At 39.6% G+C, this 16970-nt stretch overlaps 1 protein-coding gene across 1 annotated transcript in view; it reads right to left on the bottom strand.

Moving 5' to 3' along the window:
- The window catches only part of MAP1B (microtubule associated protein 1B), a 71468-nt gene that overhangs the window by 24226 nt on the left and 30272 nt on the right, over window positions 1-16970 (bottom strand). Inside the window, exon 3 of the mRNA XM_030968617.1 lies at window positions 1382-1464. Coding sequence (XP_030824477.1) covers window positions 1382-1464 — 83 coding nt within the window. The remainder of the gene's footprint in view (window positions 1-1381; window positions 1465-16970) is intronic.

Genomic DNA, 16970 nt, shown 5'->3' with positions numbered 1-16970 from the left:
CATAGTAAACAGAGAATGTCTACTCCAACGTCTGGTTTAATTCTGCCACCTCTTTTTGATGGTCTCTTTCTGAATTGTGTCTATTCAGAGCCTTGCTTAGCCAGCCAAATTAATTCTCATCTGCCTGACTGGGGCCAGTTAGGCAGGATGAAAGCAAAGATCACCTCCCACAGTTTTGTGAGATGAAGTTTACAGTAACACGCCCAAACATCTTCCAGAGCCAATGGAGTAAGCCCAGGGTTCAGAAATCATTAATGGGTGTAGATCATGTTCTTCTATGTAGTCATCCACCAAAGGAATGACAAGCAGCAGTAACAGAAATAGCATTTCCCAGCTTTTGGCAGTTTTTTGTCTCTTCCACCCCTTCACACATGCACACACTTGATGGCTTTTTACTCAGAATGAATCCATGGAGTTGCTTTCCTGGTGACCCCCCTGTCCCTACCAAGCACCTCTAATGGCTTGTAAAAAATTTTCATGCACTGTATTTTAGTAAATAAGTTCCCATTGACTAAGGTGGCTTTTTAACTTCTACAGGTTCAGAAACTTCATTTGTTTTGGAGTCCTTTCTTCTGTTTGTGTTCAACAGCATTTAACAATTGACAGCAAAACAGTTTTTTCACCAGTGACCACCAGCAGAACTGCTTTATCTCCCAAAAGAAATTAGACTGTGGCAGCGCTTCCCAGCGCAGACCAGCAATGCAATTATCCCTATTATTTCAACCTTCTCACTAGCTAAATGAATCAATTTTGTCTTTGAGCTACACAATCAGTTCTTTGACTCTGCTGAGTTAATAAGGAATTGGCAGTCCTCGTATGGGCACTCTCCAGGGTTCACTAATCATGTCACGTGTTTTTTGAAGGACAGATGGATCAAGCTAGAGTCACCACCACATAGCTGGTAATTCTCTCAGACCCAAATTTGACCCTGGGCATCTTTAGACACTTTCTTCATACGTAAAATAGGCACCTAGAGCTACCAAACAATGGCAAAGCAAAAGAAAAGCTTAACCACAGCTGCCTCCACTCCAACAAGAAGAGAATTTGATGCATTATGAGAAAAGGAATGCTGGGATCAGAGGCGTGTTTCTGTCCCATGCTTCTGACAAATTGTTAGGAGTCTGGAAAACCAGAAAAAGATCAAGGGATGGGTGACATTTTTCATAACATTTATTCCAAATATACCCTTTCATTCACAGTCAGGACCTGCTCTAATCGTCTGCTACGACTTTGAAAAATAGTATTTGAGTTTGTCGGCCTCTAAGCTGGCAGGCAGTGACTGATGCTCCATAATCACCTCAACTACATCTGCCTCAGTGCCCTCATCATGCCCACTTAGTGGAGCTTTCATGACATGCTCAACAAATTATTTCTTACTTACCTCAGTACTAACTGCTTCATCTGAGGGATTGATGAGGACTACAGTTTCTAAGACATCACTTCTGTGGTGAAGAATCTTCTGACCTGCAAGTGCAGAGAGGAAAAAAGAAAAATTAAATTCAACCGTCGCGGTATAGACCAGGACTTTGCAAGAGTTTGCTGTGTATCTCATTGTGTGACAGCCCTCTGGCTGACTTGTCTGAAGGACTACCCATAACTCACCTTGTTCTCACAGAGCTGGTGCAGGTAAGGGAGTAACCATCATCAGCTGAGCATCTGGCCCTGACAAATCAAGTGAAAACTAGAACCCATGCTGCCAAAATGCTCCCTTCAGCCTTCCACTGGTATTGATTAACACTGGGCCACTGCAAAAAGTTCCCTGTGGGGATGGTTAGACATTTGCCATGCCGCCCTACTTTATCTCACTCCTGCTTACAAAAGCTGTAGCAAGCAATGTCAAGCAAAAACAGTGACGGGGCATAAAAATAACATTTAGATCCTGAATTAGTATAGTCTGGGCAAGTTGGGAGCAGCCTCACTGCCTGGCTTTCATACTAACTCTGTCTCTGTATTAAATAGTGATATTCATCTGACTGGGAGTGAATGCCAGAAAAACTAAATAGGACTGTTGATTTCCGACCTCCCCCCCTGCTTATGTTAATTGGCAAGTTCTTATCAGGGTCTCTCTCTGTGAGAATTGCAGTGAGATTAATTAGCACTGGATTGTCATTCAGAAATCCAGACTGGTAATTAGTCCAAAAAACCAGAAGAGCCATCCCTTCAGAGCAAACTGCTTGGCGCAGTATTAATCAATTAAAATAATTAATTAGGCTTAAAAGGGAGTATGGGACACAGACCTATTTGCCAACTTAGAAAACCTCCCCTGTAAAGAGACGTAAATTAACAAGATTGAGGACAGTCAGGCTGAAAGGACCTACACATGCCTGAGAGCATTTTGTGAGAGAAAGGGCAGCCAGACATTCCCACCATGTCTCTGGCTGGGGCAGGATTGGTGCTGCCCTACCTGCCCCAGTGATGCCCTCTTCCTTCCTCCCTGATCTGCCTGCACCAGTCTTGCCTTCCTCCTCCTCCTTGCCCCCTGAGCTCCCACTGTGCTGCATCTGTCTGTGCTGCTGCTCTGAGGAATCTCTACATTTATAAGCATGTGAGTGTACAACCAAATGACAGAAAGTGATGGAGAAGGGAAATGGTGTTCTCAAGTAAAATGTGAGATAGGGTTGTGATCTATTCTCTTGTGCGTGACAGTGCCTAGAAACTTAGGGACAAATATCTACTTAGTTTGAAGAAACCTAGTTTTCTTAACATACATTCTTTCTGCTATGCTTCCTTGAAAGAAGGATCCAAATTATATATTACAAAAGGGGAAGAGGGCAAGTTTCACTCCCTCTGCAACATCCAGTTCTGATATTACCCTTTGCAATTAATTTTATTTTTAGTTTTGCTTCCTTGCCTATCAGAAGTGCACATATAAACCTGCAGTCAATAAAACATCCAGATGGTTCTGTTACCGCAGACTCCTTCAGAAGATGCTCTGTGCTCTGATATTTTAGTTGTTTGTCAGATTTCCCTTAAATTAGGAGATTAGGCAGAGTTTATTGAATGTTATCATTAAGGAAAGGAAAGGAACCCTTTAGGAGACACTGAAATTTCTTGCGTAATAGTTGGTGACACTGAGCACACACTTTGCTTCAGACTAGACTAAGGCTCATGTACCACCAAACATGAACACATTAAACACAGGTAGAAAAGAAATGCCATTAGCCACATGCAAAGTTAGACAAAAATTAGCACAGTTAGACAAAAGTTAGCACAGTTTTCATCGGGCTCAAAGCACATACTTTGGACTTAACTGAAGCTGCTCCAAGTCGTGTGTCTGTGTAGCTAGGAAGGATTTTACCTGAGGAGTCACAACTCCCGCTGACCAATACCAGTGGTGGTTACTTACACCCTACCAGACACCCTGCTCTGGTCCTTGTGTGAGTTCCTGGGCCCTGAGACTGATCTCCAGGGGCAGGCAAGTTGTCTGCGCCACGTGCATGGTGCCCATTCAGAGATGCACGTGTGACTGTCTCTCTCTTCAGCTCCTTGGGATAAACATGTTACTGATTACCACACAGGGTGGGGACCCAGCGCTGGCAGGGTGTGAGTCACTATGAGGGCTCCCGTCCCAGGAACATCTGGGAAGTTTGCAGCTACTTGCAGATGTCAGTAACATGGTCCCATGTCACTGCTTGACAAACAGGGGAGACTTTAAAAAACTATTCGCAATTTTGTAAGAGTAATGCAGGCTTGCTGCCCAGATTGATATCCTGAGATGCTCAGCTCATTCCCATGGGAATGGTTTTATCAGACAGAAATTAACTATCACAGTGTGAGAGCAGAAAGCAGAAACAGCACCTCATAAACTGGCATGAGACTGTGACTTATTAAATTACAGATGGGAGTGGGAGAACCTGAAACTTGTGTACATCTGGGGTTCCTTTACTGGGTTTTTGCAGCTGTTCTCTACACACGACAGATAATTTCTGTGATTTAACAGAGGAAAAAAGGAAGAAACCCACATTCGTACAGAAGTGGTTGGGTAGATGGATTTTACCTGCCTATAGTTTCTAGGAAGCAAGTCAAAGCCCCTTCTAAAGACTTTAATATATAAATATTATTTGTGTTTGGAAGAGATCCAAGTATCTGCCTATCTTTTCACTTTATTAATTAAAGCTTCAAATTAAAAACTGATATGAGCAAAGAGTCTGGCAGCTGTTTGATTCAGAACAAGAACAGAGAGAAGTAAATAGTGTATGAAATTTGCTTAAAATTGCACTCATTAACCCAGTTTCTATGGCCATAGGATCCTTATGCCCCCCTACTCATCCAAATATCAATGAAATCTATTGTGTGATTATTGAGATGGGGCTGGTGTTAGTCATGTTCCCTGGAAAAGTGGCAGAACAATTTTCTTAACTTGAAGTCAAGTCAAGTTTTTCAGGCCAATCAAGCAGCATGAACATGAGGGACATTTTTAACAGTAACTATGTAAATTTGTGCAAACACAAAGGGCAAATTAATGGCAATGGAAAGAAATCAAGTCCTCATTCAAGTTTTGTTTAACCAAGCATCTCTACTGACACACTTTTCCTGGGCATGCCTGTGCAGCCCAGGCCATGGGTGTGCCTGCTGTAGCAGGCTACTCAATAGAGGGGTTTCCACCAGCTCCTCCTGCCACTCTGGGTAGAAATCAACATTCACTTACTCCCCATCAACACAATTCCTGCACAAAGTAAACACAGAGGAAGCAGGCAAATCCTTCCTGCGGTCATTCTTGGCAGAAAGGGTGCAAGGATTATTCTCCCTGGAAGTATGTCTTCTCCCTGAAAATGGTAACCTGATCTGGCATTCAAACACATTTCTCTGGCAACTTTAAACATCTCTTGTTTCTCATTGTAAAGAACTCCAAAGTCTCGTTTCACTGCCAGAAGACATGACGGTGGCAGTATGACGTCAGCCACCGTGCTGGGTGGCATGAGCAGATGGCAGAGCCTGCAAGGCTGGCTGAGGGAGCCTCCCACACACCGTGAATATGCAGTGACCTCTCTGCAGCCAGAAACCTGCACTGCTCTGCACTCGTAAGGAGCTCCAATGCCCAGGTCCCCCCAGCTGCACCTGGTCTTGTGGGGGAATTCCCAGACATTGAGGGGAGAAATTCTCCAAAATGAACCATAAAACATCCATCCCTAAAATTCTAAGGGAAGCTTAGCCTCTTGAAAAACAGTATTGGAGCTTGTCAGCCATTGTGCTGGGAAGCAATAACTGATGTTCAAGAATCATCTCAACTGCAATCTGTTTCAGATTTACCATGTCTAATGAAGGTTATTGGAAGGTTATCATATCCCTAGCACAGTAATCTAATAACTCATACATTTTAAGTAACTTCAAACTGCTCTCCACTTCATCTGCTATTTCTAGTCTGGACTTCAAATTTGTTCTGCAAAATCAGATATATTAACTTTGGGCTCTTTGTGGTTGTTCTATATTATCAACAGAGCACTCAGAGTCTGGACAACTGATCATCTGATGGTTGCTATGTCTTGTACTAACTGAACAAATCTATTTTTCCTTGTTTTCAATGCAAAGATCAAGGGGTATAAATTGTCAAATAATACTGTAATTGTGACCAACCCCAAATATCCTATCTGCCTGGAGGCACTACATTGCAACAACAATTTCAGACCACAGAGAAAGTAAGAAGATACCCTTTTGTAGCAGACTATCAATTATCTGAAGAAATCTTGCATAAATGATATGGAGCACTCCATCCTCTTCACCTTCTTTGTTGAGATAGGGATACCAAAGCACGCTAAGCTTCCTGCTGAACTAAACTGCAAGCTGGAGAAATAGGTAAGTTTCCAGCACTGAGAAAGGTAGTGATTTTACAGAGTCACCAAGGCAAATTCTGACGCTGTAAAACTTCGGAGTTCTGTATCTGCAAGTAAGAAGAAAATGATTTGCAGACCTGATAAAGAAACAGACTTCAGAAAGCTCCTTCCAGAAATGGTCTGAAAGCCCTGCAGGTGATGCCAGGGCCTCTGGAGGGTAATCATTCAGTCTTGTAACTAGCTGACCCAATGGGGCATGCATAACACAGGCATAACTTCATTTATGCCAGAGAAGATGGATTCACTGCCTCCAGGGCTCAATTCAGCCCAATGGCTTCTTAAATTTAGGCTGTCATCAAGGAAGGTATAATAATTTTTTTCCAGCTATAACTCCTATAAATGTATGAATATCAGAATATTTTACACATTTCTAGGTGAAAATAAAATCCTGCTAGGATGCCGAGCTGATGTGACAGCTGTGAACAAATCTAATAATGAGTTAAAATTGCTGAGACCTCTAAGGAGACAAAGATTTGGAAGAATGACACTAACTGCAAAATGTGACTATTTTCCTTGCCATCATTTAAACCCACTTGCCCTGGACATGATGGTAGGTTCAGATTCATATCGAATGTTACATGGTTTTTATTGGGAATTACGTGTTATCTCTGCAAAGTTAGGTTAATCTTTCTTGCATTTGATCAGCTGGAATGCTGAACTGTGTTGTGACTGTCCAGAAAGCATAAATCTCTAGTTTATTTTCTCCCTCTCCTCACATAAATGGAATTGATGTTTGAATTTTATTTGGTTCAGCTGCAGCCTGGTGATGATAGTTAAACACTCTTCCTACCCACGTCTGACTTGGAACAATTTATTAACTACAAGTCCTGAGAGGCAATGTCCTGCATCCTCCTGTATTGTATTTCTTCATTTTTAAGCTCATATTTATTCAATGAAATAAAGCCCATTGCATACAATTTCACTTTTGGTTTTGGGTAAGTCCTTATCTGTCAGATCTCTTTAAGGTTTATACCTCCAGATAATAATAGAGTCCTGAAAGTGGGAGGCTAGACAGAAGATGATTATGCAGTCTGAACAGTGAGTGCAAGATTCAGCCTCCAGTTACTGTACTCAAACCCAGTTAAACAATCCTTGCTCAGGACTCTTAGACAGCAGTGAGAGAATGCAAGTCGACCTGTTGGCCCTAATTTTCAGAGCTGGATTCATATTTTCTGCCTCAAACTTTAATCTCTAATACTTGCAGACTTATGAACTGAGCTGTGCTAGGAGCTGTTGCAAGACCTACAAGCGATTGCAGGGACCTCACTGCTCTGAGACCATTCTGCCTGAAATACCCTGAAATTAATCCAAGACATTACATCACCCTTTTCACACCCTGTTGATCAACAGACTAATTGTATCATCTTTCCACACTAAATATTGATTTCTTCCATGTCTGCCAACTTTGTGTGACATCTAATCTGTCAAAATTTATCAAGTAGAAGCAAACTGCCCTTTCACTCCCACCTGTTAGTGTTGGGCAAATTAGTACTCTCAACTCTCATTTCTCACCTTCAGGAAATGGTATTTCTTACATAATTCTTGATATTTGACAATTTCAGGACACTGTGGACTTCTAAAGCATTAAAAATCAAGGACTACCCTGAAAAGTTGAAGCAAATAAATCTGAGTAAAATTACAAGAAAAGTTTACATATTATAATTTTAATGGCTACTAAAATAGATTTATCTCCCAAAAGAGAGAAAACTGAACCACGTAGCCTAGGGATTTCATTATTGATTTCACTGAGTCTCTGGAAAGAAGTGAAATTTAAAACCAATACTTCTGAAGACCTCAATAAAATCGGAGTCAAAAAAACCCCACTTGCTGTTTATATGCTGCACTTGCAACAGTAGTGGAATCCAATGCCCAATAAGTGGGTTCGCCCTCAACTTTGCTTAAGAAAAAATATACTAAATAGTCAGTCAACAGCATCAATTTATTCAATTAATTCAGCGACAAGTTACTGCTGTGGAGCATTAAAATTCATTACCAATGGAAAAAAAGACCAGCCTCTTTGCGAAATGAGCAGCAATCTTTGATTGTTGGAGTACTTCTTGGATTAGGAAATCAAACATTCCTGATCTATCCTGTGACAACCAATTATTCCCAATACTTAAGATTTTATCTTTCTGGGGAAACTATGCAATATCCTAACCAGTTGTAGAGACAACAGATCCCTGGCAATAGTCTTTCCTTTCTCACATGATGCCACGGCCTTTCATGGCTGTCTCTGAACTCTGTAATTTCTCTTCTTCCATTGACCTGTGTAATGTACAATTCACATGACAAGTAAAGCTTAAATCCCAGTAGCCTTGTACACAAGTATTTAGCAGCACTGTGATTTCAACAAGAGGATAGCAAGCACAGGACATCAATATGAACTGGAACACCTGGAATTATGCTTTCCAAAAGGAGCCTGCAGCTCTATGATCCTACTCCAAGAAATTATCTTCTGTGATTACAGAAAGAGGAAAAAAGAGGAGTGTTTAGAGAACAGAGTAGTTCGACATCAGGGCAGAAAGGGAAGAGTAATGGGTGTTTATTAGAGGGCTATGCAATGTTCCTAGTCAAGAACTGCCTTAACCAACATCATGTAGTCAGTGTAGCTTTGAGTAGACAACACCCCTTTCCAACTCAAGTGTCTGACATGGGCTTTCACCACAAATTCATTTACCTGAAGCCACTATCTCCCTCATGAATCACGCCTCCAACCTTGAAATGTGCAGTTTCAGAGATGCTAGAAACCTGCTCAATTCATAACTGGTTTGCCCTTTGATCCTTTCTGTATGAATTATAGAGCATTTTCCATTATTTTCAAGTCAACATATAGCACTTATTAATGCTCCACATAATTAAAGATCTTCCTCCAAAATATTCACAGTTTCAGAGCGGCTTCCTGAAATATATATCTTAATTGTGTTGTAGAATATTTCCACATACTGGTTTTGTAAATATAACTCTGTAGACACTGCGATCTCTAAACAACTACAATTTATTTTATCTTTAGAACAGATCTGATAAGTGTGACAGAATTTTAATCCCATAAAACACATGTAGGGAAACAATTTCCAAGGTCATATGGAAACAGAAACACGAAGCTTTAGAAGCCAGCTCGAGTGTTGTAGCTAGACAATCCTTTTGGCTCTGCAAGTGCGTCACAATTTCGTGTTTTCGAGAATACTGACTATTTTAAAAGCTAAGCTACACATAATGGATTTTTTATTTAATGGACCCTGTTAGCTATTTTCCAGAGCTGAAATTCTTCTATAAACTACTTCCCTGACTGTTAAGATATTGATATTATTTAACACTAACAATGTAATCACTGCAGACCTTGAAACCCTAGCTTCAAACGGCAACAGAAAACAACATCCAATGAACTTTGCAAGGAATTTGTTTGGGACTATCTAGACAAAACCCAAGCAGTTTCATCTTTTCCTCTTGCAGATTCTGCATGTCACAAAATAGAGGCAGGCAGGTAGGTAAAAGTCAGATTCTCTCTGAGCATTTGTCTTGAGTTACATATCTCGAGATTACAGAAGTAATAACCTTAAGAAGCTCTTAAGAGCAAGATAATAAATTAATGGCATATATATCACGGTCAGCCCTATATTTTTAGGCTTTTTCATTGTCTCTCATCAATCTCTCTCCTATCCTTAAATCTGAATTACATAGAAAATAGCGTTGCTCTAGGATGCACTGCAGAGCTGGTCTGGAGATTTATTTTTCAGCAGCACACAACAGTGCCCTAGCACTGCACAGAAACTGGCGGCCAATACGCACTGTGATGGGAGACTGCAGTAATGCAGAGCTGACTCATGAGTCCTGAAGGTCAATAGAAGTCCTCAACTGAAACTGCATTTGGGAGGGTTACTAACCAGGGAGAGAAGGAGAGGTGCACAACATCAGACCTCTTCCACAGCCCTCTCTGTCTAGAATGAAGGAAAATTTCTTCTTTGAATTCTGGAAAACATCTTGGACCTAGGAATTAAAATTATCCTGAGCAGAGCAAACCACTTCCCAGTATAATTTATTTAAAATAGTTACTGCAATGCAATATTTAACTTTGGTCAGTTATTCAGAAAAGGTATCTCTCACATCTCAATTGTCAAATATCCAAATAAAACCTTATTTAGGAAAAATGCTACTTCTTTCTCAATACCACTATCTCATACTTCATGGTTTATTGAACACATCATATTTCATAATTCACAGGACTGGTTAGAAGCATAAGTGTACTTTTGTTATACCAAGTGACCAATATATTCACATTACAGAGAAAACTGCTTACTGGGCTGTTAGAGGTGCTCAGCAAGTTTTTTTCCACCAAACATGCCTGGCACATTTTCCAAGGGCTGCTTTTTGTGGGGAAAAAAACAAACCCAACCAACAAAACTAGCAGACTTATTTTAATTACTTCTTAAAACAAAGTACGATTATGCCAATCTCCATTAAGTAGCTTAGCATCTACCTCAAATCCAAGTGCACTCCATAGGAATATTGCCACTGAGGAATGGAAATGGTTCTTTCATTATAAAGATCTGCTTTTGAAATCAAGCTAGGAAATATCCACAATTATGGCTCTCCTTAGTGGTATTTAACCAAATAGCCAAGACCCTTCCTATATTTCAAAAGAATACTCAACAACCTCGATTAAATTTACTTTATTTCCTTTCAAATCTTGCCATTACTAAAATATTTTCTTTTTACATCCTTTCCCTTTACTTCTCTGCGCTGCAGTGCCTGGCTGTACTGTTCAGCCCACAACATCCTGACTGCCAGGGGAGGGAAGGTTTTTCCGTTCCTCTGCAGCACACTCTGCAGATGCTTCCTTGCACTTCACCGCAACTCCCACTTTCATAAGGAAAATGGAGCACAGCAGCATCAGGGAAACTATGACGTAAATTTAAAATGTGTTGCAAAGGAATAAATACTGAAATAAGTATTTCAGAAAAAAATTATTTCAGAAGTTTGCCTTTCCTCTTCCCAGACATCTCTATCTGAGTACATTTTCAGTCTTTTGCATCTCCTTAGGGAGAAGTATCTGAATTTTGATCACTTCAGAAGGTTTCTGTTAATGCTTCTAAATTGCTGTGGCCTTCTTACTAATGGGTTTTCATCACTATAGCAGCTGAAGCCAAACCCAAAGCTCCAATTAGAATCCTCTCGAGAATATTTCTGGGTCTTGGTATCATTACCTTACATGCAATTAAGTTTTAAGTTCATCTGCCATTCCTGTTGAAAATCTGACAAGTCAATACAACCTATAAGGGTGTCACACATAGGGAATCCATCCCTTCCCTAGAGCACATTTTCTTTGCCATGTATTTATTAAAATTTCTAGTTTAGATACAATTTTTATTCTTCCTCCTAGTTCAAATCAGAGAGGATTTCCTCACCTTGACAGCCCATGAATAATGAATGACAGATTCTGTTTGCAAGCACTATAGCTGTTCCAGGAGCCTTGCACTGCAGATTAGACACTTTACTTTGCAGTATATTAAGATCACTTCTGTTCGAATTTTCCTATGGTCTGGGAATCAGTATATTTTCCTGGGAAAAAACCCCACAGTTAATAATCCACCCTTGATCCCTGTACTGTAATGATTATTATGTACCAGAAAACCCCTACATTGTTTGTCAAAATATCTCCTTAAACATAATTTACCTACTGGAGCTCTTTGAAGAACTGTGAAGTTCTTGTCCCTCAAGTAACATCACAGCTTTACTGCTACTCCATGAACAAATCATAGAATCATCACAGCTGTATTACAGAGGAAAAGTTGTATTTTTTTAATACTTGGGTTTATTTTTGTGCATTTTAGGAAACTGGAATTCTATTGAATGTAGCCTTACTATCAGCTAATTCACCAGCTGTGGAATATCCCTGAGTCTCTGCAACCACTACAAAATACAACAAGATGATGCTCTGTTTGTAAGCCTTTAATGAGAACTAGGTATAAGCTTTTCCCCTGGCAACCACCCGGCTTCCCAGCTTCATAGCAAAACTTGCCCAAAGCTTTTATTCTGCTTTACATATAAACAGTGTTGCTAATCAATTTCTGGATTAAATTCACTGTTCCTTTCTAGCAGCAAATGCTTTCCTGGTCTGAAAGAGCAGAGCAACTGTTCCACCCCAAGGTAGAGACAAGAGACAGCCTCTTAAAAACCTCCAAACCCCTTCCTCCACTGATTCTTTACTGCACGTGTGCAATTCTTCACTGTGATGGTTTTATACAAACTGCAAATATAATATGAAATCGATTACCTCCATGTACAATACAGGCAAATACTATTAATTAATGGTAGATTTTACAGAGAAGAAAATGAGAAGGCACACCTGTTTCAGCACAAAGGGAACATTCTTCTGGGTTTCATTTCTGGAATTAAAACAAGCCATAAAATAGTCCCTCCAGTCTTCGGCCTTTAATTTTTTTGGATGATGTGCTTAAGTACAACCAATTGAACTACATTATAAAGCAGAAAAAGACAATACTATCTTCTAATTAGATTATCAAAAACAGGGAGACGCTTTTTGTTTATCAAAACCAGAAAGCCAGCATGTATCTTCAGGAAATACAAACCCATATTCAAACACTGTGTTGCACAGGCAATGTCTTTTCATACCTAACCTCTTAAAATTTCCCATTTCACCAACCAGTGGTTGAAACTGTAACAACAAAAAGCAATGCATAAACAAGAAATAGTGATAGCCCATTTCCACTGATACAAGAAAAAAAAACAGCCACCAACAGAGGTCAGAGGACTTGGAAACCAGAAATCAATGAACCAGCAAGTGTGACAGCAAAAACCGGCTCTCTAAATGACATAGTGGAGTGACTCCAGAGGCCAGTCAAGCATCAGCTTGGATGTTTTTATTTCTTGATTGGCCCTGTATCAACTCCCTATACCAAATTCTGTACAGAAGGATGAGTGAGGAACAGATCTAGCTCTGAAAACACCTATTTTAATCCTCAAATGTTTAACTTGTTAAATCTTTCTCTTAGGAAGAAGTAGATGCTCCCAGAAATAGTTCAGGCAGTCTCTGAGCTGAGGAGGAGATGACTACTGTTACAGACCTTAATGGGAGGATCTTTTTTGCTTAAGCAAAAAGCATTTACAGGAGGAAACAGAACTCACACTTGGTGAAACCGTTTACACCTGTATATGCAAGAACTGCTGTGGAGAACTATGTCCTCTCTAACCTGGTAAAGATCCATCAAACTTCCAGACAGGCCGTGACAATGCTCAGCACATATCAAAACTAGTTGAAAATGAAATGAAAAAAAGCAAAATCTCATCTGTCACAGAGCACAAAACATTTAATTAAATACAAGCTCTGCCTTAGGTTCTGTCTCTTGCAGCTAAGTCTTCTTACCTTTTACTAAATCTTCATTGTTATTTTGGAGCCCCTAATCACCTTTTATGCCTCAAAACCACAAGTCTCTGAAAATACTTAATATCACGCAGTAGGAATAGTCATACAATTTTGGCCTGGTCCTTTGTGAAACTCTTGGAAACCTCTATCGTACTATGATTGCTTAAACTTCCAAGCTTTATTCTTCCCTTTTTGTGCATGCTTAACTCCTGTTAATGCCAATGAGTATTATGCACATACAACAAAGAAAGATTGAACTCTTTCATTGTCTAAAGGGTGTTATCAGCCCTGTGCTGCTTCAGTGAAAAAAAACCCCCTCAAGGATATTGCAAATACTATGGGGAATTAATCTCATTACACACTACTAATAGCATTTGTGGCAGTGTTTGGTTCTTAGATCAACCATAGGTGACCACCTGGTGCCTGGTAACTAGAAAGCTGCTTCCACAACACATGCATACACCAGGCTCTTCTTGGGAGACTAATCTGTAAGCTGCTATGGCTCTAGTCTCCTTACACTTTCTCTCCCACTGAGAAGAGCACGTGTTTTTATTTTCAGTTTGTGTATTTTTAATTGAAGAACAGAGCTTTGTGAAAAAGTGGGTTTTTTTAAAGAAACACGGGTTCAAATACAAAGTTTTTTAGTTATGAATTAATATATTGTGATGCTTTCCAGGGCAAACTTCACGTAGGCTTGTCTTCTTGAGTTACCAAATGATTACATGGTCAGCTTCACCTAGTCCTTTCCAAAAGTAAAGTCGCTGCAGGGCTGATTTTAAGTACTCTTCAGGAGAACTATCAGTGAAAATAATGACATGTGTAAAAGAGAAACTAGGATACTGAAAAACACACAAGATGTCACTTTAATTGGCCAGCATTGTCTTGTCTGTAAGTATTGTAGAAGATAAGTATTTAATTTACAAAGGTATTTTTAACTAGGTTTTCTTAGTGTGTATCAACTAAATCAGCAGGGTCATGCTGACTTAAAACAGCCAGTGACCTAGCACACAAATGAGTTTCACTGCAGATTTGAACAAAAAGGACACAGTCACTAAGCAACTGTTTGCAAGCACCGACTGAATAATTAAAGCTGGTTTCATCATACAGACGACACATCATGCTGTGAAAAAAATTACTTCTGGCAACTCCCATTTCTGTATCTGAAACGTAGAAAACTTAGGGTTAAAACACAAAGAATGGTGATCACCAAACTTTTAAACAAATTTCAGATTTCTAATCACATCTGTCAATTGATACAAAGTAGCCTCCAGCAAAGGACTGCCAAGATGACACATTTCTAAGTGTCAAAATTGAAATCTATAAATGTGTTGGGAGAGTATTTTTAATACAGCTGATGTGATTTTACAGGCAAACAGCAATTAAAATACAGTTCTTTCCTTTCATGTGTTTTAAAAGATGTGTTGTATCCATATTCCACATGGGGATTTCATAAGGACACAGATATTTATTTAAGCAGTATCTCTTGAGCAATACAGAGTGGATACTGAAGATATAAAGTTCTATTTAAATCAGAGGATTTAACAGTTTTTGGGCCCCTTCCCAGCAAGCTTCAGGCTTTGCCTTTGTCTCTGTGCACAGACTGCACCTGAAAATGTTCTTTTGGAGTTCTGGAGTCTGAAGGCTCTCACCTGTAGCCACAAGGGTCATACTGTTGAAATTATCTTAATGATGTATCTCCCTGATAAAAACAAAAACAAAAACAAAAAACCAAACAAACAAAACAAAAAACCAAAACCAAAACAAAACAAAAAAACCCAAAACAAACAATAAAAACCAAACTGGGGAACACAAGAGCCAGCAGAAAGAACAGGCCTTGGGAGTTTCTTAAAGGACAAAATCCAGATAACATTGAAAAAATGGTCAGCTCTCACATAGTTGAGAATGAGACAATGTGGTAAATTTGGTAGATAAATAATAGTTTTGTGGAAAAACTTAAAGTATAAATTATCTATCAATAACTAATATCAATAATCTACATTAGGATTTATCTAAGTCTCAGAAATTCCTGCAGGCTTTCACCTCAAAAATTCTGCAGAATATAAAGTGGCAAAAGAGAGAATTTTGTACCATCTGGCAAGACTCCATGAGGATATTAAGAAGATTTAACTGTGTGGCCTTGGATAGGCGTGCACAAAAGGAGGTCCATTTCAACATACTTTGAAGAAGACCTCTAGAAAAACCAACAGCAAAGCATCTTCGTGACTCAGATATGATGGTATATCATTGTGTATTTTCCAAGAACAGATGAATACATGAAAAATAAATGAAGTCAAGTACAAAAGTAACATTAGTGAAGTCAAGCACTGTAGAAATTCAGAATGCATGTGCCTCAAACTCTACCTGTCTTACAGTGAAGAGTATGCACTAGGTCTGCACAGGTGGCAGGGCAAAAGGAAACATCACCTTTGCTCAAAGGGTGAGATTCACTGTGTTATCTGAGTATTCTATATTGCCTGCCTTTCTTAACCTCATGACCATTTCTGGAGACTTCTTCTTCAAAGTACAGTCACTGCACAGGTTTTTATTCAGGTTTTGTTTTATCCCCAGCTGACACATAAAATTATTGTCATTCAGTTTCTAGCTCACACACTGTCACAGGATGTGCTCCATATCCCACTCCCCTCACTTCTATGCAGTCCTACCTAGACTGATGAAAACCTCACCCAACCCAGATAACCTGTACCTTCCTCATTTGCAAGAGAACTGGCACTGAAACAGCCGATTTTTAAACACCCACAAAACGTAAATCCCCAGTGATTATAAAAAGAGCCATTGGTTACAGTGGCTGTGCCCACATAAGCCTAGCCAGGTGGCTAAATCCCATATGCTGCTACTCAGTTTTTAATAGGTCACTGGGCAAAATTTCATTCATTTTTTATGAATGCTAAAGTTAAAACTGAATATGACTGCTGGTAGGCATGGGGTAGGAAATGGTATGTGTCCATAAAGAGGTTTACATATTTTCTGCACATAGCTAAGAAAGATAAAATGAAAAAATATATGTATTTAACCTTTTACTAGGACTGCAGTACTGGAAACATTCAGTGCTTATCCTAAAGCTGCTTTTGTACACCCAGTTAAGAGGACAGAACCAAAAGAAGACCCATTTACTCATCTGCATGCCATGGGGATTTTACAGACACAGTAAGATCACCCTTGATGACAGCAGGTACCACCCAGACAAGAGAGGTCTTTGGTACTCTCAGGAGAGTTTACGTTGGGAATCCACAGGGAGGTTGCCTCTGTGTCAATCAGCAGATTTGCTGAGGTGAATTTACTTCCTCATTGCTTCCTGGAAAAACCTGTTGGGCCAGACCCATGCTTTCCAGTGCTTTAGGAAATCGCTAACAGGGTACGAATAAATCAGATTTAGATTTCAAAACAATGTCCCTGACCCCCTCCCTAGCATCCCTTAATTCACACTTTGAGGGTCTCAGCAAGATTGCTGGATTTCCAACAGGTCTTCTTTGGCCTCTTTTCTCCAAATAATGTGAGAGACTGCCTGTGCTGTTGTGTTTAAGTGACAACGAAGCATGGAATATAGTCCAATCAAGTTCTAAGCAAAAATATTGTCTGGTATGACACTAATATTTGATTTATCAATGAAACACTCATAATAACATTTACAGCTGAGGGAAAGGTTCCTCTTTTATATGCCAAAGAATAAAAAAATTATATGAAAGAATCTTCAGAAAACTGACACACACATTTGTAGACTGTCCTTGGAGCGGTTGTTA

Source organism: Camarhynchus parvulus, chromosome Z (assembly GCF_901933205.1).
Source record: "Camarhynchus parvulus chromosome Z, STF_HiC, whole genome shotgun sequence".
Lineage (NCBI taxonomy): Eukaryota > Metazoa > Chordata > Aves > Passeriformes > Thraupidae > Camarhynchus > Camarhynchus parvulus.
This window is presented reverse-complemented; position numbering and strand designations above follow the sequence as displayed.